Here is a 24,968-nt window from a genome sequence, read left to right on the forward strand (position 1 = left end):
GTTTGCGTCTGCACAATAGTAAACTCAGCTCACGTTGACCCCCCCCCCCCCAAATATTTTCTCATCGGTTCTGCACAAACGACGTAAGTCAATCATTTTGGATTCAAAACGGCGAATTTCGCCGAAAGGTGAGGAGTTTGCATGCCTGTAATAACTCTCATGTGTGCAGGGGAGACGTGCAGTAGGCTAATAATAACTCTCATGTGTGCAGGGGAGACGTGTAGTAGACTAATAATAACTAATTTTACTGAAAGATAATAGCCCTAGATCTCAAAAGCCCTTGAAAATAAAATATTACAATGTGTGTTGGGTCTTCCTCACATGGAAGATCTAATGTTCCATTTCAGTGAGCAAATAGCGCTGTTGAGAGAAACTAGAGGAGCGTTCAAATTCAGCAGAGACAGGAGAGAAAGTGCGCGTTTATAGGGCTTGTCAATGTTATGTGGAGGCCTAGAAGCTATCTTGCATAGCTCGGGTACGCTACGCTATGTGTAGAAATTAAATATTCCGTAATATTTCAGTCAATATTAGGGCGTTTTCACACCTGAAAGTCCGGACCAAGGTCCGAAACAACGTTCGTGTTTAGTTACATTGGATACATTTGATCCAGTTAGTTAATGGTTTCACATAGCAATGTTTCTAGTGCACTTAAGAACTTTGCATGATGTCCCTGCATCCTGTCGTTACCACCTACCCTGCGTCTCCCTTTGATTGGTTTGTTTACACGCATGCGTCTGACGTTGACATGTTGTCAGTTCAGTGGGGTTTCCCCGCTTTTTCTCCACCTACCTACAGTGGGCATCACTTTCAAATGGCCACTTCAGTCGCGCATTACGAGGCGTGAAGCTGCGTGAAGCTTTAGTACCACTTTCAGCCACTGTGCGTCGCTCTGCCACTGTACATCGCTCTGTCAGTAGCCTGACTGCCGCCCCTTCTGAAAAAGCAGGAGGCTACCAAACATAATTGATACCGAGAGGAATCCCAGCCTACGAATTTAATAACAAAATAAATCATGCATAATTAAACATTACCTCGATTAAGGCTACTTGGGTATGGCTTAAGGCTTGACTACACGGTGGTAGCGAAAATCGAAATCTGCTGTTATTGTCAGTGTTGGGGGCAATGCAACTACGCAAATCAAAACAGTGTATTAATTTGCCCTACTTCTTGACTGTAGTCAATTGACTGCTTGACATGTCATTTTTATTTTTCTGTACAATAAACAAATACATCTGCTTTATGCCGCAGAATTACATTCTTGGCTGACTGCAGACGCGCCACTTCCCTCCCGATATTCGATTAAGATAGTAGCCTATACAAAAAGCATACCATCATAAACATTTGTTAAAACGAATAGCTATTTGCAATTTGACAAAACACTGGTCCTCATTTTGCGAATGCGAGGACGATATGAGCCTGTTGCATTTAGTTAGATGTCCGAGTCACGCATGTTTGAAAACCAATGGCTCGTAATCACAATAATTTAACACACGACAGTTGGATAGCCTACTTCATCATGTCCCCATGCCTACATTTTTGTGAATACATAGAGATCGTTAAAAACAATAAAGTAGCCTATGTCTCTCCGTTTGGGACATCGAAAACTTATATTTTTAATAGGGTAGACTACCGTCGGAGATGCTGACTGGCAAAGGCCTCGGGATAACACGTTATCTCCACTATCATCAGTCATGCCCCTTGATCAAAGTGGGGAATTAAATAAAAGTTTGAGAACCACTGGCTTAACAAGTTTCCTGCAGTCCAGGGGCCGTATTCACAAAGAATTTTAAGGCTAAAAGTAGCTCCTAAGTGGCGAATTTAGGAGCAACTCCTAAAAATAATGGGCGTGTCACTCCTAACTTTAGGACTCCTAATTTTTTTCACTAAAAGTAATTCACAAAGCATTTTAGACCTAAAAGTAGCACCTAAGTCTGGGACAGCTTAAAAGAAGTCGAGAGGACTCCTAACTCACTAAGACCTATTCACAAACAGCTTTTTGTGGCATTTCACGTTGCGATGTTTTGAAATGGGTATGCGGCAACAGGAGCTTCCAATCGCGAGGGAACAATTTTGCATTGTAGGCATAAAAGGGAATCTCGACTTCTTTTAAGCTGTCCCAGACTTTTAGGTGCAACTTTTAGGTCTAAAATGCTTCGTGAATTACTTTTTGTGAAAAAAATTAGGAGTCCTAAAGTTAGGAGTGACACGCCCATTATTTTTAGGAGTTGCTCCTAAATTCGCCAGTTAGGAGCTACTTTTAGCCTTAAAATTCTTTGTGAATAGGCCCCTACGGCCCCTGAATAAAAAGGCCTAGCCTAAATGAATCAAGAATAAGGCAAAACAAATAGCCTAGTAGCCTAATGAAACATACGGATTGATGTAGTATCTTTGTAACATTATTAAATTATTCTGTTACTATTCCTATGTTTGCAAAAGAGAACATTTTAATTTGATTCACAATAATGTACACATTTAATTTACATTTTGACAATGATTAGCCTAGTTTTGGTTGTTGTTGGTGGCGTTATTGCATGTTAGTTATGCCTACAATGCAAAATTGCTTCCTCACGATTGAAAGCTCCTGTAGCTGCATAGGATTTCAAAACACGGCAAAATACCGCAGGTTTGTGAATAGGTCTGTGAGTTCTTTTAAGCTGTCAGAGGTGGGAAGGTGTGATTTGTTGGGGCAGGGCCGGATTAACTGGTCACAAATGTCTGATGGCCCCCCTTCCCCCCCAGCCAACGTGAATCGGGTGGTCAGTTAATAGGCTGAAGATTTTTCCTGCCATCTAAGGCAGCGGTCCCCAACCACCGGGCCGCGGCCCGTACATTCCTAACCGGGCGTAGCCTACGACATGAGTTTAAAAAAAATGCATGCAAACTAAACTCAATTTGTCACGTTTTTACATGGCATAGGCCTATATGCAGTTGTTTGATTGCACGCATGTTTGCATTTTGCAAGGTCTATTTTCTTACGTCTGTCCCGCCTCAGGTCAGCTCACTGCACTTGATCAGTTCTTGGCGAACGGTAGTGTCACACGAAGTTAGCTAAACTGCTAGAACTGCTATGTGGCATATTCGGGTTGCTTAATGACCTCAACCTGTCACTCCAGGGGAGAATGACAACTGTCTTTAAACTGGCAGATAAAGTCGCTGCATTTAAAGCCAAGCTTGATTTGTGGGGACGAATGGGGACGGGGTGTATTTGATATGTTCCAAACAGTAGGGGTTTTGGGAGAGACTGAGGCAGGGCCCTTTCTTTCGCAGCTGGTGCGCGATCACCTTGTTGCGTTTTCAAATGAGTTTGAGCGTTAGGCTACTTCCCATCCTCCAAAGATCCACGGCAAACCAATGAGTGGGTCCGCAACCCATTTGTCAATATCCCGAATAGTCCTAACATGTCAGCGCAGGAGGAAGAGCAGTTGATCAAAATTGCAAATGACGGTGGTCTCTCTGGCGAGTTTTTGGATCAAAACCAAAGCAGAATATCCCGAGATAGCCGTAAAAGCGCTGAAAACGTTGCTACCATTTCCCACCACGTATCTTTGCGAGGCCGGGTTTTCTACAATGACTGCAACTAAGACCAAATTGCGCAATCGACTGGACATTTCAAACACACTGAGGGGTGTCACTGTCTTGTTGCAGGGAAACAAGCACAGGGCTCCCACTGATTATATTCGTAATGCACGTTTAGTTCCCATGTGTTGTTCCCATATTTTGTTAAGCATGTTCACACTTGATAGATGTAGCTTCAAGTTGTTCAATTTTCATAGTTCATATTGTTCATTTTTCACTTCTTCAAGTTCACGTTTTTCACGTTTTTAAGAGTTCGTTACCTTCACTGTTCATACATAACTGGAGCTAGTTCTTTTCAAGTAATGCATGCACAACACATATGGAACATGGAACCCCCGAACCCCCAATCCCCCCCCCCCCACGGTCCGTGAAAAAAAAATGGGGAATCAAACCGGTCCATGGTACGTAAAAGGTTGGGGACCCCTGATCTAAGGCACGAGCGCATCTGTGAGGCCAAGCCTCACCAAGTAGCTCGTTTGTTTACAACTAACATTCCATTTCATTAAACTGCTTTATAGGCTATGCCGAAATAGTTTTCAATATTAGTGTCGGGTGAATTGAAATGTTCTCAAAGTAGCCTTATGGCTGAAAGCTGCTTGGTATCCCCCCCGTCAAGCAATATAACCATACAAACGCGCTTCCTGCACTCATTGTTTCAAAAGGAGTAATTTCGGCTTTGTCAGAATTGAAGAGCTGTGGACGGCACGGCACGGCATGCCCAATGAAAATAAATTAACGCAACGCAACACAACACAGAACCCGCTTCTCTCACGGCAGTCACTGACAGTAGCCTAGAATAAATGCATGGGGAAAAACACTTCCCCTATTACCGTCGGTCCCGTATTTCCTCCGTCTTGCGTGTATGTGTCACTTATATCCATTTCTATACAAACCAAGACAGCGGACTCCTAAAGAGACGCAACCACCCACACCATAGGTGTATCTAAATTAGCTATGTACCAAAAATGACATTTTGCCGTGACTTAAAGAGCTGTAAACAGTGTTGTAAGGCTGCGTGTACACAACCGCTTGGAGCTCCAGTATAATTTTAATTTCACGACAAGAATTCTCGGTCTAACCGTCCATGTGCCGTTGAAACTGTGTAAATAGGCGACCCATCAGGCCAGCACTATAACTCTGAGCGTGGTAAACAAAATCGGATATTCCAGGCAGTAAATGCTCCCGTTAAGAACCAAACCAGATTTTGTTCAAATCTACACACCTATGGCTACTGAAAAATGTAAGGTTAATTTAGCAAATGTTATTTTGAAGTGTTAAAGAACATCGTTGGTTTTAAGAATTTCTGAACAAAAGTGGTGATAATTGGGGGTGTTACGATACATCTGTCCTTTGTCAAATGTGTTATGTTCCAAGTAGCCTATGCGTAATTCTGCTGCATAAAGTTGTATGTTTATGACATTCAAGCAAGGAAAACGATGATTTGAAGACATCTGTTTCATTGGAAGGGCAAGGGGTAGCAACAGGGCAACACAGAGACAGGCCCGATGGCAGGGTTGTTATGAGAGTATTGTGATGATTTTCACTTTTAATGAAGCTTCACAAACAAGTCAGACATTTGCTTTAAACAACTACAACCTAAATGACTTACATTCTGGCTTGTCATCCTACAAAACACACTCCACCAATAGGGTGGCCATTTCAGCACAGCTACAGAACAACATTGTGGAAACACAAGCATGAACATGAATGCACAATTCCTGCATTAATGCAAAAACACAGTTACACCTCTAATAACTAATATCTACATGAAATAAAACAATAAAACATTGAGACCATTAAACAAAGCACACTGGGTAATAGCAAATTCAACACATGAATTGGTTTCTATGGACTCGTTGCTAAGGAGTTCGAACCAGGAAGCTCAGAGGCTTCCTCAGTCATCACATTGCCCCCACCTATGGAGTCAGCCGTCCCGGGCGACTCCCAAAGTCTACACACAAAGTCCTGCAGGGCTGCTGGAAGTCTCTGCTGGCGCCGCGGCCGCCCAGTTGGCAGTGGTGTGCGTGGCGGAGAGGCAGCAGTTGTCTGAGAAGGCAGAGGAGCAGAGGCCAGAGGGTCTCTTGACGCATTCCTCATTGGACTCGGCGGCTGAGATTGAGTCAGGGGGAATGTAGGGCCGCTGCAGTCTCTTGTCTCACCTGCAGTCACAGCTGGCTCAGCTAAAGGCTGATATGGGGCCAAGCGATCACGGTGGAGGACCACCATGCGACGTCGACGACCATTCATGCGCACCCTGTACACCACATCAGACACATTTTTAAGTACCTCGCATGGCCCTTGCCAGTGACTGCAGAGCTTAGGTGACAGTCCCTTCTTCATAACGGGACAGTGAACCCAGACCTTGTCTCCAACAACAAAGTCTCTCTGGTTGCTGCGGGTGTCATATGCCCGTTTTTGTTTTGCCGCAGCTTCTCCTTGTGCTGTACGAGCAAGCTCATGGACAGTTCTCAGCCTGTCCCGCAACCTGCGTAGATATTCCATGCTGTTGCCTCCCTGGATCTCTGGCTCTGGTGGAGCACCAAACACCAAATCCACAGGTGTCCGTAGCTCCCTGCCAAACATGAGGGCAGCAGGGGTGCAACCTGTTGACTCCTGGACGGCTGTCCTGTACGACCAGAGAACAAGGGGAAGGTGCTGGTCCCAGTCGCGCTGGTGTGTGCTGGTTAGAATTGCAAGCTGGGTGGTGAGGGTGTGATTAAATCGCTCCACGAGTCCATCACTTTGTAGATGCAGAGGGGTGGTGCGGGTCTTTTTCACACCCAACCGGCGACAGACCTCCGCAAACACTTGGGCTTCGAAATTCCGACCTTCATCACTATGCAGTTCTTCTGGGGCACCAAAACGGCAGAACATTTCTTCAACAAGCTTTTCTGCTGTGGTGATGGCACTCTGGTCAGAAACTGCATACGCCTCAGGCCATTTTGTGAAATAGTCCATGGCAACTAGGATGTAAGTGTTCCCACGGTCTGTTGCTGGAAAGGGTCCAAGGAAATCCACACCCACACGTTCCATTGGTGCACCCACTAGGTACTGCTGTAGTGGGGCATGTGGTCGCTGTGTCGGGCCTTTGTGGGCAGTACAAGCATCACAGCAGTGTACATGGAGTTCAACATCCTGTCTACACCCTGCCCAGTAGAACTGCGCTCGTAGCCGCCGGAGAGTCTTTGCCACACCATAGTGTCCTGCCCCCACTGCTCCATGGACCATCCGCAACACCTGAGGGCGGAGTGACCGAGGCACCAGCAGTTGCAGACGTGTGGTCCCCTTGTTTGGTGCCTGCCAGCGCCTGTAGAGCAGTCTGTTATGCATGACAAGAGAGGCCCATTGTGAATAATAGGCCTTCACCTCCTTATCACGCGGCGACACGTCTTGCCATGCTGGTCGCTGTCCGGCTGCCATCCAATCAAGCAGCTGGGCCAAGATGGGGTCCTCCTCTTGTTGCTGCTGCAGCTGATGAGGCTCCAATGTTGGCCACACATCTACCTCCCCCTCACCCTGCAGGGCAGCAACATGTGGAGCTGCCTGGTCACGCTCTTCCTGGCGGCGACAGTAGCGGCATTCTCTGACCTCACATGGTTGGCGAGAGAGGGCATCAGCATTACCATGTTGGCGGCCGGCGCGGTGCTGAATGTCAAAATTGTAATCCTGCAATGCCTCAAGCCATCTTGCCACTTGCCCTTCCGGATCTTTGAAATTAAGGAGCCATGTAAGGGATGCATGGTCTGTGTGGAGGAGAAATTTCTTGCCATAGAGGTAGGGACGGAAGTGACGAAGGGCCTGCACCACTGCCAACAGCTCACGGCGAGTAACACAGTAATTTCTCTCCTGGCGGCTAAGAGAACGACTGAAATATGCGACCACTCGCTCACCATCGTCTCCTGTCTGTGACAGCACTGCACCAATGCCTACGTTACTGGCATCTGTGTCCACAACAAAGGACCACTTCTCGTCAGGGTACGCCAGCACTGGCGCATTAACAAGCGCCCCTCTCAGCTGAGTGAAGGCCTCAGTGCAGCTGTCTGTCCAGTGGAATGGTTGTCCTTTGTCAGTCAGCTGGTAGAGGGGGCTGGCAATGGTGGCAAAGTCCTTGACAAACCGCCGGTAATAGGAGGCTAGTCCCAGGAAGCTTCGCAAGCTTGCTCCATCTTGGGGGACAGGCCAATCGCGGACAGCTGACACCTTGGCAGGATCAGTGGCCACCCCCCTTTCACTGACAACATGTCCCAGAAATGTGGTCTCTCTCTGGAGCAGGCTGCATTTCTTCGGGTTGAGGCGAAGGCCAGCCTGTCGGATAGCAGCAAAAACATCCTGGAGGTTGTCCAGCGCCTGGTCAAAGTCCCCCGCATGGACCAAGAGATCATCCAGGTACACCACACAGCGGTTGCGAGGAATGTCTGCTAGCACTTTCTCCATCAAACGCTCAAAACTCGCTGGAGCATTGCAAAGGCCAAAAGGCATGACCTTGAACTGCCACAACCCATGGCCAATGGTAAATGCAGTCTTGGGCCTTGCATCAGAGGCCAACTCCACCTGCCAGTACCCACAGCGGAGGTCCAGTGAGCTAAACCAAGTAGAGCCGGCAATGTGATCCAGTGCGTCATCAATGCGTGGCAGCGGGTATGAGTCTTTCTTAGTGATGGCATTTAGGCGTCGATAATCCACGCAAAATCTCCATGAGGAGTCCTTTTTCTTAACAAGAACAGCAGGTGCTGCCCAGGGACTGCTCGAAGGCTCAATAATCCCTGCTTCAGCCATCTCCTTGACCTTCTCCTCGGCTGCTTGGTGCTTGGCCATTGCCATTCGATGAGGTCGCAGGCGGATGGGCTGTGCGTCCCCAGTGTCGATGACGTGCTGCACGAGCCCGGTCCGACCACAGTCTTCATCACGTGCTGCAAAGACATCCAAGTGCTGATCGAGGAGGTTCTGCAGCTGCTTCCTTTGACTCATATTAAGCCCCTTGCTGCTTCGCTGGCAAAGATCCCTGACGGCCTTGGCTGTTTCAGGTGAGGGTGCTTTGGTTGACAATGGGGTGGCAGTTGCTGGGGTTGGTATGGCTTTATCTTGATGGCCAGTTGTGTTCTCTGACAGGAGAGCTTGACGTGCTTTCTTCTTTTCACGCCCCCACTGTATGGTGTCTGTGCTGAGACAAAGCGCTGGACTCAGCACATCCACACATGCTTTCCACTGGGACAGTAAGTCCAACCCTACAATGCACATGTCCTGGATTTCTGCTAGCCAAAAGTCATGGGCCACCATTGTGGTCCCTAGGGTCACTTGAAGGGCTTTTCTTCCCTTGATAGCAGCCTTTTCTCCTGTCACTGTCCGCATCTGGACAGTGGTAGATGTCCAACCAGGTGGTGATAGACCCAATGTGCCAGGCAGGACCCCAGGCTTAACAAGAGAAATGGTGGATCCTGTATCCACCAAAGCACGGCAGGGACAGCCATCAAGGAACAAGTCCACATACAGTCCTTGTGTTTGACCCACTCGGCCAACCAGGGAGCATCTACCCCGTAGGGGTGTGGAACACTCGAGTGGCAGTTCCCCTGCTGTGCCACTCAATGCTCGTTTCCCGATGAGTGGGGCTGGCGTTGTCTTGGAGCGGGTGCTGGGCAGACTCGCGCTACATGCCCCATTTCTCCGCATCTGAAACACTCCACACGTCCCGCTGGCCTTTGTTGACGTCTCTTCGTGAATTGCTGCTGTGTAGACCTGGATGAAGGTGGGTTGACTTGGCATGAACTTTCCTCTTCATTGTGATTGTCCTTGTCGTGTTCCTCCACTTGTCGCACAGCAGGCTGAAGTGTGTGGGGTGACATTGCCACACATTCAGGGAACAGCACAGCTTCAACCCTTTCTGCTTCTGCCAATGCCTCCACCAATGTCCTTGGGGCAGAGAGTCGCACATGTTGGCGCAACTTCTCCGGTGTGAGGGCCTGCAAAAAGGCATGCAGGGCCAATTCTTCTTGGGCTGCAGCACTGAATTGAGGATAGCCCTTCCTAGCATAGTACTGCACATCTGCTGCCAATGACCCCAGACTCTCACCATTAGCCCTCTGACGACTGGTCAGTTGGTCACGCCGCTGCTCCACTGTCTTCCTCTCTCCAAAACGTCGCTCCAATGCAGCGGTGAGGGCCATATAGTCACTCTGTTCAGCTGGGGAGAGATCCAGCAAGACCTGAAGTGCCGGACCCTCAAGTGCCAGAGCAAGGTGGGCGGCTGCATCCTCCGGGCCCCATCCTGCTCGCCATGCAGCCAAACGAACCTGGGCAAAGTAGGCCTCCGGCGATGATGACCCATTGTAGCGTGGAAGCTTCACCCCCTTAGCCATGGCAGGCTGACTGTGTTCGTTGGCAGAGTTGGAGTTGGCCGCGTTCTGAGCAGGAAGTGGAGTGTGGCCCATATTAGCTTGTGTAGCATGCTGGGCATCTCTCACCACGTTGCCGGCGCCACTGCGCTGAGCTCCCCATGAACGTCCTCCACTGCAACCGGCAACTGTCCGTGGGCCAAGACTTCTCCCATCTTCAGCAAACATGCCCTCTCCGCTGAAGGCATCCATCTTCGCATTAAGAAATGCTGCAAAGGGTGATGAATCTTCTCCAAATGCTTGATAGCTGCTAGCTGCTCGCACCGGATTCCTTCGGTCTATTTGCGGGGCAGCAGGCATAGGCAATCCTGTTCCTCCATCCTTTCTTCCTGTGTCTTCAGAGGCAGTCGCCACCCCACCTAGAGCTTGCCAGGCTCTCGCCCCTACAGGGGCGGTTGAGGGTGGATTGATCTGCTCTCGCTTACCTCGACGAAGATCTTCCACAATGATGGTTAAGTCACGAGGTATTCTGTCAATCTCCATTTTCTTTGACTTCTTGGGCTACACTTCTGACACCAATGTGATGATTTTCACTTTTAATGAAGCTTCACAAACATGTCAGACATTTGCTTTAAACAACTACAACCTAAATGACTTACATTCTGGCTTGTCATCCTACAAAACACACTCCACCAATAGGGTGGCCATTTCAGCACAGCTACAGAACAACATTGTGGAAACACACAAGCATGAACATGAATGCACAATTCCTGCATTAATGCAAAAACACAGTTACACCTCTAATAACTAATATCTACATGAAATAAAACAATAAAACATTGAGACCATTAAACAAAGCACACTGGGTAATAGCAAATTCAACACATGAATTGGTTTCTATGGACTCGTTGCTAAGGAGTTCGAACCAGGAAGCTCAGAGGCTTCCTCAGTCATCACAGTATTAAAATATGGGATAGCCTATTCTACGGCAAGACAGCGGGGGAAAGTTAAAGGAACACGCCACCCAAAATCAGTAGTAATATATGTTCTTACCTTAACTTTCACGAGTTGAGTCATACCTCTCCCGCGCCGGTAGGTGCACTCAAACGCTCTGTCGCGCGGCTCGAATGTGTTAGCATGTTGCTATGCTAGCGGGCTCTGCCGTGGCCGTAGAGAGAGGAAGATAGCAGTATTCAAACACCTCCACGTTTTCCCTACTTAAATACAGTTGCACGAGTAGTTGATAAAAATGTGTACGTCACACAACATGAAACGTGGCGATTTTCCAAGCGAATAAACAGGAGAACTACAATGTGTGGCGCAATAGCAATTGGGAGTACTTCGACCTAGCGTGGTAATATTATTAACACCTAATTGTAGATCCTATCCACCACAGAGTTTAGAATCCATGCTGGATCGACCCTCAGCCTCTCCCTCCCCTCTGAGCGAGAGCGAGGCACACACACTAGAGATGCGCTGATTGGCTATTATTTCAACCATAACTGCATAGCAAAACTTATCATCCATCAGCCATCCATCAGCACCAAAGTTTGTTGACCAATTTTCAAAACTGCACCCGCCCACCATCCGCTGGTTGTTTTAATGTAGGATATATGGGTGATGCAGCGCTGCTGACGTGAGGCTAGAAAGCCCTTGACTGTTCTAGAAAGACTGATCTAATGCAGCAAATATATTAAAAGGCAAAAGTCGTACATTGGCTAGGCCTATCCCCAGAATATCAGCAGCAAACTCAGTCTCTGTCGCGCAAAACAGTCTCCAAATAAAACGCACATCGGCCTGTTGCCTATTCTGCCAGCTTGTGACAATATATCGTCCAAAATGCTTGATTGCATTGCATTCTCCACATTTTTAGCTACATTTTCATGTACCACATCAGCATTTTTGTTCAGTGAATCTTTTGTAAATTGCTTTACAATTACCGTCGGGCCTATAGGCCTATTGCCTGGCTTGCCTCAGCTTCGGTCACGTCCTTTTACAATTTTATCATTGTAATAAAAAACGCAATTTGCCACATAATTTCAGCATGCTCCTGGCCTACTAATTAATGCCTATTGTACTTTATTTTTTGCAAAAAGAAGGAAATCCTTGATAAAATAACAAGTCATTCACATTATAGGCTACTTTACACACTATGTCAGGTTGACTGACAAGCCTGTTCTGAAGACTCCCATTCATTTTGACTGCACGAGCGCGTCTTTTTCAGACAGACATCGCAATTCATTTTATAGCAGGCCATCGGACAAATATGACGCCTCAATATTAAAGAAACTCCGACTCCATTCATTCTGAAAGTCCACCGCACAACAATGCAACGTGCATGTTCACATTTTTAGTAACAACCGCCAAACTTGCTTGCTTGCCTTACACATCTAAGTTTTCCGACTTTTTTACTTACCTTCTTTTTCCGCTGTGGATGTTATTGGGTTTGTAGAAGTTTTAGCTCTTACGTTCTGAAAATCTTGCACTGCCATCGCCCGATGTCATTTCTTAGTCATATCACTTTCTGACTCTCTTTTAAATGCCTATTCCCTGAATGGTAGGCTACAATTATGTGTTTTATATATAGGCTAGGCTAATATCTAAACAAAATAACCCAGGCAGTCTCATCTAGGATATAACACAGGTTGAAGTTGGTTCTATTTAGGGAGGTGAATGTGTGTAAACATCTGTAGATGACTCAGAAATGACATCGGAAGACAAGGAGTGAATAGTGGAGGCAAGCCGAAGTCTGCTGACAAGGACCCGACGGTAATTGTAAAGCAATTTACAAAAGATTCACTGAACAAAAATGCTGATGTGGTACATGAAAATGTAGCTAAAAATGTGGAGAATGCAATGCAATCAAGCATTTTGGACGATATATTGTCACAAGCTGGCAGAATAGGCAACAGGCCGATGTGCGTTTTATTTGGAGACTGTTTTGCGCGACAGAGACTGAGTTTGCTGCTGATATTCTGGGGATAGGCCTAGCCAATGTACGACTTTTGCCTTTTAATATATTTGCTGCATTAGATCAGTCTTTCTAGAACAGTCAAGGGCTTTCTAGCCTCACGTCAGCAGCGCTGCATCACCCATATATCCTACATTAAAACAACCAGCGGATGGTGGGCGGGTGCAGTTTTGAAAATTGGTCAACAAACTTTGGTGCTGATGGATGGCTGATGGATGATAAGTTTTGCTATGCAGTTATGGTTGAAATAATAGCCAATCAGCGCATCTCTAGTGTGTGTGCCTCGCTCTCGCTCAGAGGGGAGGGAGAGGCTGAGGGTCGATCCAGCATGGATTCTAAACTCTGTGGTGGATAGGATCTACAATTAGGTGTTAATAATATTACCACGCTAGGTCGAAGTACTCCCAAGTGCTATTGCGCCACACATTGTAGTTCTCCTGTTTATTCGCTTGGAAAATCGCCACGTTTCATGTTGTGTGACGTACACATTTTTATCAACTACTCGTGCAACTGTATTTAAGTAGGGAAAACGTGGAGGTGTTTAAATACTGCTATGTTCCTCTCTCTACGGCCACGGCAGAGCCCGCTAGCATAGCAACATGCTAACACATTCGAGCCGCGCGACAGAGCGTTTGAGTGCACCTACCGGCGCGGGAGATGTATGACTCAACTCGTGAAAGTTAAGGTAAGAACATATATTACTACTGATTTTGGGTGGCGTGTTCCTTTAAAATACGTGATAAACACGGAAAAAGTTGGCATGCATTGTTTCGGTCCCCATGCACAAGGATTATTTGTCATATTATTAATCACTTATGATTATTTGTGAAATTGTGCAAACAGGCGCAACACATTTGAAAAGGAAGGACTGGTAGCATGCAAGCTCACGAAAGATTGATTTAAGAACGTTATCACAGTGTGTGGCTGTAGCGCAAAGCAGCGCGGGCGGAAGACATGCGACAATTGGCAAGGGGAGGGTCATGTCTTTTTTAACAATTCTGTCGGAGGGTCATTGAACAATTTCTAGCAGGCAAGGGAGGGTCATGCAACTTTTGACTGAAGCACTCAAAATTGCTCCGGTGGCCCCTTCAGTAAATAACGAACAGTCCCTAGATTGCTGCTGGGCTATAGGCTATGTCTTGGTTCATGTCCGTTAACAACTCATTGCCGTCAAACGCGTAGCCTATCTCGCGGTTGCATCTATTACAAACAAACATGCAATGTGAACGTCTGGGATTGGGAAAAGCACTAAATGCTCTACTGAATAAGCACGAAGTCAAACCTTTAAATGAAAAACACTCTTTAATAATCAAAAAAATAAACCGCTAATGAAGTAAACTTGTGACCATCAAAAATCGTTTATCGCCTGTAACTCTGTGATAACAGGAAGTAACAGGAAGGCATTTGGCTGAGCAACGGAGGTTAATATGCTCTATATTTTGTCCAAATGATGTCTGTCTATCATCGTTGCACTCGGAGAAAACCAGAATGTTTAATTTGTCCTGCGTTTCTTCTTTGGCTGCAAACGGGATTCACTCGCAGTTAACCAAATATTTCTTTATTAGGGCAGGGCAGGCATATTTCTGGCTATTAAATTATTTCTAAACCAGTCTGCTAAAGTCTGTAGTGAAGTCTGTGTAGGGTTTTCTAGGCTCCATTTCTTTTTACGAGACACCCTGCTCACTTGAGCCATCTACCGGTTGTTTGGGTTGTTGCAGCGTCTCACTGGGAAAATACAAATTAAAGTCGCGTGATACCGCGTGATCCCACGCGCGGACCGCGAGTGAAGCTGGCCAAGTCGAAGCACTGCCCACTGCTGCCGCAGACTCTTTAAGCTTCAGACTTCAGGTAGCATTCCTCTGCTGTCCTTCGTATCCCCTCTCTCATCCTCTCAAAAATGTTGTAAATGTCTAGCCTGACGAGCCAGACCCACATTAAAATGTAGGGTCTGGGCACTCACCGTTCGCAGTGCTCAGTCCGAGGGGCGGGATAATCAGTTGTCTTTCAAATTCCCTCTGCACGCAATAGGACAGCGGCAGCGCTATGAGTCCCATGCGTTTCCCACTAGCGGAGCTAGTTGGCTAGTTCAAACGTTTGCCAACTTAATAAAAGCTTAACTCGTGTCACACTGTTCGCCAGCAGCAACATCCATCTTATTTGTTTTCAAGTAGCAGGGAATTCAAGCCAAACCGTTGCAACTCTGCCATCAATCATTATGTTAAGCCCACCTAACGACTCTATACACAATTTCATTGGCCTGATTAAGTTTCGATTTCTGGAGCTCACAAGCCAACGGAGAGTTGCTAGACTAGCCCTGGCAGCAAATCTAATTTGCGCTAGGGGCGCGTCTAGATTTCTAGGCTAGTAGATGTCTGTATTTTAACGCATCGACTTTTAGACCAGATTGTCAGACTTTTCTAATTCTAATTAAACAGGCTATATGAACGCATTTACTTTTCTAATTCTAATTAAACAGGCTGTATGAACACATTGACTTTTCCAATTCTAATTAAAAAGGCTATATGAACGCATTGACTAATTCTATTTAAACAGGCTATATAATCACATTGACTAATTCTAATTAAACAGGCTATATGAACGCATTGACTTTTCTAAGTCTAATTAAACAGGCTATGTGAACACATTGACTTTTCTAATTAAACAGGCTATATGAACGCATTGGCTTTTCTAATTCTAATTAAACAGGTGATAGCAATAAATTTAAGGTTAAAATGAATAATAATTGAATTGCCATGTGGCCCTTCTTGGTTTTAAACAAAGACACCATCCCCTCCCCCAATCAAATGCTAATGTGCTGGTTTAAGGCCTATCACTTACACAAGACAAAGGATGCTACCTTGATATAATGTATCCATGTGTCATGAAATGTAAATGTATTCATGTTTGGTATAATTCTGACAGTCTCAGTACAAGGATTGTAATGATTTGATTGTGAGAATGTTTGGAACATTCTATAAGTGATATTTCTGATATATATTATATCTCTCCTCATGCTATTCTGATAAGAATTGATAGGTGTGAAGTGGGTGTGAGTAGGTGTGTCTGATGCCAACTGGAGAACCAATCATGTGGGCTTGTTTTTGGCACCATTTTCTTCTTTGTTTAAAGCATTTAAAAGTAACTAAATTGCAATGTTTGTCAGATTTTGGATTGTCAGACTAAGGATGTAGAGCGGAAGAGAGGAGAAGTTGGCTATAGGCTAACCTAGGCCTTTCAGGCCTGGGCTAGGCCTACATAGACCATAGACCATTTTTTTTGTACCCTCTCTGCTTGTAATAGAATAAACTTGATTCCTGAGTTTTTCCTGAAGTTCGCCAGTCTAAGATTAATTTTAAGTAATTATTCACCACAATTACTTTCACAGGCTATATGAACACATTGACTTTTCTAATTAAACAGGCTATATGAACGCATTGACTAATTCTAATTAAACAGGCTATATGAACGCATTGGCTTTTCTTATTCTAATTAAACAGGCTATATGAACGCATTGACTAATTCTAATTAAACAGGCTATATGAACGCATTGGCTTTTCTAATTCTAATTAAACAGGCTATATGAACACATTGACTTTTCTAATTAAACAGGCTATATGAACGCATTGGCTTTTCTAATTCTAATTCTAATTGAACAGGCTATATGAACACATTGACTTTTCTAATTAAACAGGCTATATGAACGCATTGACTTTTCTAATTCTAATTAAACATGCTATAGGAAAGCATTGACTGATTCTAATTAAACAGGTTATATGAACGCATTGACTTTTCTAATTAAACAGGCTATATGAACGCATTGGCTTTTCTAATTCTAATTCTAATTAAACAGGCTATATAAACGCATTGACTTTTCTAATTCTAATTAAACAGGCTATATGAACGCATTGACTTTTCTAATTCTAATTAAACAGGCTATATGAACACATTGACTAATTCTAATTAAACAGGCTATATGAACGCATTGACTTTTCTAATTAAACAGGCTATATGAACGCATTGACTTTTCTAATTCTAATTCTAATTAAACTGGCTATATGAACGCTGAAAGTCCGAACCATCCAAAAAGTGTTTTCATACTGCAAAAGAACCAAACCATGGTTCAGTTTGATCCGGACCGAGACCAGTCTTTAGTTGGGACCAAATTTTGGTGTTTTGATCCGGACCGTGGTCCGCGGCACCTTTCTCACCTATAATTTTTGTTCAGATCAAACTGAAAAGTCCAAAGGTCCAGACCAAATGAGGTATGTGTGAAAACGCCCTAAATGTGCTACAAAGGCACAGAAGTCTCTGTAGATGCCAATAACACATTCTACTTGTTTGACAAATAAATGAAAAGCAATTTGAAATCAATGTCTTCACTCTTGCTGTATCAAAATCTCACCTTTCCTCAGAGATGGTGTTAATGATGTGCTTAAAGTCAAATTATTTCAGTTTGTGCATGATTACATGATATAACCATAATGCTGTAGCCTAAATGGTGGATTATTAAGCTGTATGAGGTGATTGTGTGTGTGTGCGTGCATGTGTACATGTATGTGTGTGCGTGTGTGTGTGTGTGTGCGTGGATGTGTGTGTGTGTGTGTGTGTAAATGTATGTGTGTGTGTGTGCCTGTGTGTGTGTGTGTGCGTGTGTGTGGGTGTGTGTGTGTGGGTGTGTGTGTGTGTGTAAATGTATGTGAGTGTGTGTGTGTGTTTTGGCCTTACCTCCTTCCTGCGGTCACTGTTACCACGGTGATGGTGCCACCTGATGGCCGCCTGTGGTGAGCGCGCCTGACACTCCAGGAAGCTGCTGCTGCCCTCCACCGCGTACTGCACCGCCTCCACAGCGTTCCTATTGGCTGCTCAGAGCAGAGGGACACAGCGCAGGCCAATCAGAGTGCTGAGCAGGCATGACATTCACCCTCTTGACTTCCCTATTGGCTCAGCCGACTGGACAAGAGGTGGGGCTTACCGTTGGAGTTGTAGCCGCGGCACTGCCGCATCGGGTTGCCGTACTTCACATCCTGCCGCCGGCTGCGTCTGCAGAGCATTCCCACAATCCCTCGTCAAAACATTAGCACAGCATTCCCACAATCCCTCGTCAAAACATCAGCACAGCATTACCACAATGTTCCCAAATCAACAACAGCACAGCATTCCCAGTCCAAATCAACATTAGCACAGCATTCCCACACATTCCCAATGTCCCCAATTAAAACCAACATTAGCACAGCGTTGCCACATATTCCCATATTTCAATGTTTTCATATTTCATATTTCAATGTTTTCATATTTCGATGTTTCCATATTTAGTTTTTATTCTTCAGACTTCAGACAAGTTGTTCTTATGAACACACTGTGCACTCACTGAGGTTCTCTACTACATTAGCAACATGTGCGGTGGAGTAACGTGAGCGTTTGTGTGTGTGTGTGTGTGTGTGTGTGTGTGTCTCACCTCTTGTGTGCGGTGGAGTAGCGTGAGTAGTGGTGTCAACAATAATCGATTCGGCGATGCATTGCAATGCGGGGCATGCACGATTCAGCATCGATGCGGCAACGTGCCATAATCGATTATGTCACTGTTTATTTTCTGGCCTTGAGTGGACAATAAAGTTGTGAAGTTTCAATTACTTCTGGGGGCATTTCCGGAGCAACGTTGTAATGACATGCGCAGCCTGTAGCTACATCCTAAGCGGCAGCACTAGCTAGCATAACAACAACACTAAAGAATCAAGATGACGGAGGGAGATGAACGCGATAGACGGGTAATTAAAAACGCACCCAAAGCTTGGAAAGCGGACATCTGGGCACATTTCGGATTCTACGAAGTTAATGGGAAACTAGACAAGACGTACGTGGTGTGTAAAACCTGCCACACTAAAATCAAGCACGTTGGCAATACAACTAACTTCACGAACCATGTCGATCGTTGGCATCCTGAGTTGACTTCGTTACTGTGTGTGCAGTATGTGCAGGGTAGGAATTTCACGACGGCCATGGCCATCGTTGCCCCTTGAGTTGGCCGTGATGCCCCTTTGAAAATCAGAGGTTTACAGGCCACGGTGGCCTTGGTGCCCCCTTCTTTCAATATTCTGTTTTGCGTCCGACTAATAACGATTTTTATTCAGCCTATAGCCTGTCAAAATAAGCATTCACAGCGCAAATTAATTTAGTCTTTTACACAGTGGAGAAAGTGACAGCGCACGGCAAGAAAGAAAGTGCATCCAAATTCACCCATTCTTCTCAGTTGAACTAGCCTACTCGCGAACGAGCCTACTCATCACACAGACATCACAAGCAGCCTATCACATCACATGAAAGAGCTTTTTCTCAGCTTTTAAACAATGTTAGCCGTTAATTGCTGTGGTGAACGGTTCACGAGAAAAGTAAATAATATAATTCAATTTAATCATAAATTCTACTGAAGGTTCTGCGCCCATCTCCCTACCCATTCCCCGACAAACACGGGACGTCCCCCGGACCTTATGCCGACATTCACGACGTCCTTGATTGGTCCCAAACGTCATGTTCTCTAGCGGACGTTCCGGTGACCTTATTGACGTCCGGAGCAAGTTATCGTTTGGTTATTGCGTGACGTCCGGTGCAGGACTTTCTGGGGACGTCACCGTCAGGTCCCTCGGATGACATTTGCATTTGGTCATTTCAAATACCCCCTAAGGACCCGACAATAACGTTATACCGGGGACATGGGGGGGACGTTTGTTTATTCACACATGCAGTAGAGTTGAGAGCGCTCTGGCTACCGCCTGCAGGACGGAGACATCACACCCATGCACGACTTCACGTTACACGTCTGGGGATGACTAAAGTAGCCTATCTATCTATCTAGTCTCTAGCAGTAGCTGCATTAGCCTACCGTAGTCTAAGGCAACATATCATACATTTAATGAAGTTGTGCGTCTATGACCAAAGTAGAACCATATGTCTACTTTGCTCATAGACGCACAACTTCATAAACTGGGAAAAGGGTTGTGAACGTTATGTAGCACATACATTTTGAGTTTAACGTTAATGTATAACGTTACAAACTAGGGAAGGGATTTTATCAAAATGTTAGCTGATGTGATGCTTGGTGTAACGTTAGCAAAGTCGCTGTTCTTAGCTTCTAGCTTAGCCTACAATGCGCATTTCTTCAGATAACTGTCATTACGTGATGCATGTAACATGCTCTAAATAGGCAGTGGTTATAGCATTTACCCCCCTATTTTGAGTTTTTCCTCGAAATTGCACACCGCCTACTTAAAATGGCCCTGTTGCCACATACTTTGACTTACAATCAAGTGCCTGACCTCTTTGGAAAGCTAAGGCCTTGTAGAATTTTTTGGTACCAATAGATTGACTGTGTGATGAACTATCAGAGAGTGGCAAAGGGTAGAATGATAGTTTTTTTTATAGGCGGTTATGTACATCTCTAGAAATGACCACATTCTGCCCTCTTGGTCACTTATGTTCTCTTGAAAACACCACTGAGGCCCACTACCAGGTCTTGTGAATCTGTATCTCAAAGTAAATCCTTATAGGATGAAGTATGACTGTGTGGGACCCATATTTGTGTGGGCATACACATGCGTTTTGCTAAGTGTCCATTTGGAGACTCCAAAAGGACCTTTGGTTACCCAAAACTAAAACTCTTCCTATACAAGAACCGCTTTATGTAGAACCATGATCTTGGTGTCAAATGAAAGGTTACACTCTCTGTGTCATGTTGCTTGTACCTGGAGTGCTTTGCAGTGGCTGTGCCATGAGTCCAGAGAAGCATTATCTGACCTGAAACTCTTACTTTTGCTCCTACGCCTTTGAGATTTCCATGAAAAAAGGACAAACAAGGTAATGCAGTGAACATTTGTATTATAAAATGAAACAAAGGTAAAAAATAACAATACCCTGGCAAACGAAACATCAAATGATTCACATTCAATGCAATAGAAATGTATTTGTGTTGGCAACCACGGTCAACAAAATGGAACGTGTTATGAACAACTGAAATAGTCTCGGCCACCGGCTCCTCTTCCTCAGACACAGGATCCTCAGCTCTTGTTTTTTTGCTTGGCGGGGCCCAGTCTTCATCGCTGTCACTGAAACAATTGTACAGATGGAAGTTAGGCTCAGACCCACTAAAGTATATGAAAACCCTTCCCAACAACTTATACAAATGATATAAATGTGTGTACTCAGGTCACACCTCCCCCTGCTCTCTCTTTTACACACACGCACACACACACACACACACACACACACACACACACACACACACTGCATTCTCACCTAACTCCCCTCCCCCCCAGGTACCAGAACACTGTTCACACTATGAAACAAAGCTAAATGAAAAACTATGCACTAAACATTACAAAAACAAACTAAACTGTATCTGTAACTGTATATGGATATAAGTAGTCTACTCACAGCTCAAAATCAGGGTCCTTCCCAGCTAAAAAGTTCTGCTCCTCCTCGGAGTCGCATTCCGAGAAATTGCTTTCTTCTCCTTCATCGATGTCCTCCAGATCTTCAATGTCCTCGGGTTCTTCGACATGTTTCGTATTTTTTTGTCTCTTTGGCATGTTTTACGAACAAAAACCTTCAAAAACATGTCTCTTGCTTGTTTAGTAACAAACTTCCAAACCACTGCTTCGGAATCTGGTTACGCATGGGCTATGCGCCTTGAGTTTAGCCGACAGGGAAGTAGAATGTGACGATGTGTCACATGTCTAAAGAAAGCTCTCCTCATTGGCTCACTCAGACGCAGCGCTATGACCATTCAAAGACTGGTTGTCAGATTCATCGCTTACGTGACTCATTGGCTTTGATGGCATCTATCTCGACTCTCATTGGTCCTACAGACATGTAATGGGTATCGATGGAATCAGAAGAGCCTCGTGAACACGCGGAGTACCGTGAATCCAGCGACAATAATGGAAGTAGAACCGAAATATCTGGATTTCCGCGAAAAATAAGTTTTTACTTCGCTTCTTTTCGTATGTATCTGTTTTGTTTGTACTGGCGTGTACAACTACTCAATATATTGGCAATAAAACAATGTAGATATTTTACATCTATGGATTCTTACGAAAATTTCAAGACCAAGCATGCTGGGCTAACTTATTGGTACGGCCATACAGAGAAGTGACAAAGTATGAACGCAGCAACTTTGGGGGGTGGTGGAGGGGGGTATTCTGATATGTTATATATCGGGATAAACTTATATTTTATACACGAAATATATGTTAATTCATGGAAAGCTTTACATATATCGATTCTTGAGTTTCTCAGCTTTAAAATGGTATATAGCATGACTATGGTAGTTCATGATAAGGTGCAAAAAAATGCATGGGGGTTGTTGGGGGGAGGTGGGGGGCACTGTATATGCCCGAATACGGGTCACCCGTAGTGTACTGGTTAACGTAGTCACGTACTTATTATCTGTTTTATTTTCAGAAACACACACACGGCCGAATTGGGACTGAACCGGCTTTTGGAGCTGAATACGATGCAATAAAACTAAATGTTAAAAACAGACCACGTAGCATGTGTTTAGGGTTGTCTAGCAACATAAGTGACAACTTAATTTGTAAAGCAAAACGATCTAGCTCTACATTGCAGAAGAATTAAGGATACTGCTTCTTCATGACTTGTTTAAATGTCATTGTAATTTATTTGACGCATGCTCGCGTTTAAAAGTGTCACGCATAGCTGTCCCCGATGTTACAGCAGCTCCTTGTGGAAACAGCAAAGAGTGCACATATCCGATGAGATTTCTGACGAGGAGCTTCGAGGCTCTCTGCCTCACCAGAGCCTTACTGTTTATTAATAAAACAATGATATAGGCTAGAATAGAAACATCTGGAATCTATTTATTTCATCTTAAAGTTGGCTACAAAGAGCATTCATAGCCTAGAGAAAACGATACATTTTTCTTTATCTGCAATGTTCCAGGAAGATAGACTTACATTTATAGGCTGTCCCTGTTTGATCACAGGTCCAGGAAAACGAGTGGATATAACGTCAATGCATTCTAATTCATGTACTTTATTTCACGTTGAGTTTTGCTTCCCAGCATGCATTGCGATTCATTTAGTATTTTTGGCTATTATTAGTTAGTAAACAATATGGTTTGAACAATTTATCTTAGGCTAGCCTAGGTCTACTCTCATGATGTTTTGAACAATATACTACGGGATATGCCCATTAAAACGTCGTATTAATTTATTAAGAATATGACACCATAGATGTGAAAGCAGCACATCCTAGCCCGGTATGAATGTCCATGTCTACTCATCATTAGTGTAATGCATTCGGAGGACGTGATTTCATACATGCGTGGAAATATGAGGTGAGTGAAGTTGATTGCGTAGTTGTAGAACAAGTCATTAATGCGTGTTCATGTTCCGTCTACCTCTCTCCTAGCAACGCTGAGACTTACAGGATGTAATACCATACCAAATTGCGCTTCATGTTTTTTTTTTTTTTACCATCGCGGAAATATAAACGTCGCACGCATAACGTCGCGGTGACCATTACAGGACGTCCTCTCAAAGTCTCGTAGACGTCTTTTAGACTTCCCGAACAGAGGTCCGCGGGACGTAAAGGGAACCCTACACAATGTCGAGGAGGTGACGTTCGCCAGGGGACCTTTAGGGGACGTCGCCAGGACTTTATTTTGTTTACTGGGTCATATCGGTGGGATACTTCACAAACCCTTTGTTCAACACATAACAACCATGTATCAGAATAAACAGCTGAGCTTACTGCTTGTATTGCCTCATGACCTCAAAATTTGCCTTGTTGTGTGCAGTAGAATTTTGATGCATCGCAATGCATTGCATTGCAATGCATCATAGAATCGAATTGAATCGAATCGTTACCTGGTGAATTGTAATCGAATCGTGAGGGCAGTGCCAATGCACACCCCTAAGCGTGAGCATGTGTTTGTGTGTGTGTGTGTGTGTGTGTGTGCGCGTGTGTGTGTGTGTCTCACCTCTTGTGTGCGCTGGAGTAGCGTGAACATGTGTGTGTGTGTGCGTGTGTGTGAGTGTGTGTGTGTGTGTGTGTGAGCATGTGTGTGTGTGTGTGTGTGTGTGTGTGTGTGTGTGAGCATGTGTGTGTGTGTGTCTCACCTCTTGTGTGCGCTGGAGTAGCGTGAGCATGTGTGTGTGTGTGCGTGTGTGTGAGTGTGTGTGTGTGCGTGTGAGTGAGTGTGTGTGTGCGTGTGAGTGAGCATGTGTGTGTGCGTGTGTGTGTGTGTGAGTGAGCATGTGTGTGTGCGTGTGTGTGTGTATGTGTGTATACAGTGGGTCCCCGTTAAGTTTGGACGGGTTCCTTCATGAATCACGCACCCCATTTTCTCAGCAGAAATGGCACAAACTGCAGTTGACACAAACAACCACAAGGTGTCACTTGGGTGCCACTACTATTTTTGATGCGACTGACTTACTGCTTCCATGACGCAGCGGGGGCACGGGAACTTAAATTGATCACGGTAGTTTAAGCTTACACTTGACAAAACATTCTTACACTTGACAAAACATTCTAATATGAAAATGTAGATGAAATTGTTGTAAAATGGTGCAGCTCCTTTAAGAAAGCACCGTGTGCAGGGATGGAGAGAGAGAAAGCGAGAGGGGATAGGCCTATGTGTGTTAGAACTTAGCGTGTGGAAAAAGTACGTGCTGTTGAGACTGGAGCGAGTCATATTCAAAATAATGCAAAAAATAAATCCGCAGATAAAATCAATTATCCTCATTCATTGCAACCAAAGCATGCCTGCTTGCCGATGTTCAAACGAAAAATATATCAAAGCACCTTTTGCGTTTGAATGTAGCACGAAAAAATGTTTAAACAGCTGGACAAATGATTTAGCTAATTGATTATATAACCTGTACACCAGCAATTGTTGAACATTTACCTGTACAAGTACATTGACAGTAGCCCAGCCTAACAGCATGTTGTAGGCCTACTGTAGAAATTTCACTTAAATTGCAACCGCAACATGCCTGCTTGCCAACGTTCAAACGACAACGAAAAAGATAATAAAACAACAAGAGGGTTGAGTCTGAATGACACTGAGTTTTTAGACA

General features: G+C 44.8%; 1 protein-coding gene and 1 long non-coding RNA gene across 2 annotated transcripts in view; both read right to left on the reverse strand.

Moving 5' to 3' along the window:
• The window catches only part of LOC143104502 (semaphorin-3F-like), a 138,021-nt gene that overhangs the window by 12,951 nt on the left and 100,102 nt on the right, over window positions 1-24,968 (reverse strand). The window contains exons 16-17 of the mRNA XM_076268601.1: window positions 17,849-17,916; window positions 17,602-17,735 (exon numbers count right to left, since the gene is read on the reverse strand). Of these exons, the coding sequence (XP_076124716.1) occupies window positions 17,602-17,735; window positions 17,849-17,916 (202 nt within the window). The remainder of the gene's footprint in view (window positions 1-17,601; window positions 17,736-17,848; window positions 17,917-24,968) is intronic.
• On the reverse strand, window positions 20,729-21,621 carry LOC143104503 (uncharacterized). Its single transcript, XR_012983080.1, has 2 exons — window positions 21,301-21,621; window positions 20,729-20,972 (listed from the first exon to the last, which is right to left on the reverse strand). It is a non-coding gene; the product is annotated as an uncharacterized LOC143104503 (long non-coding RNA).

The sequence above is a fragment of the Alosa pseudoharengus genome, unplaced genomic scaffold (assembly GCF_046254945.1).
Source record: "Alosa pseudoharengus isolate Yale_2024_CS ecotype anadromous, Long Island Sound unplaced genomic scaffold, YU_APseudo_1.1 YU_APseudo_1.1_scf_5, whole genome shotgun sequence".
Classification (NCBI taxonomy): Eukaryota; Metazoa; Chordata; class Actinopteri; order Clupeiformes; family Clupeidae; genus Alosa; species Alosa pseudoharengus.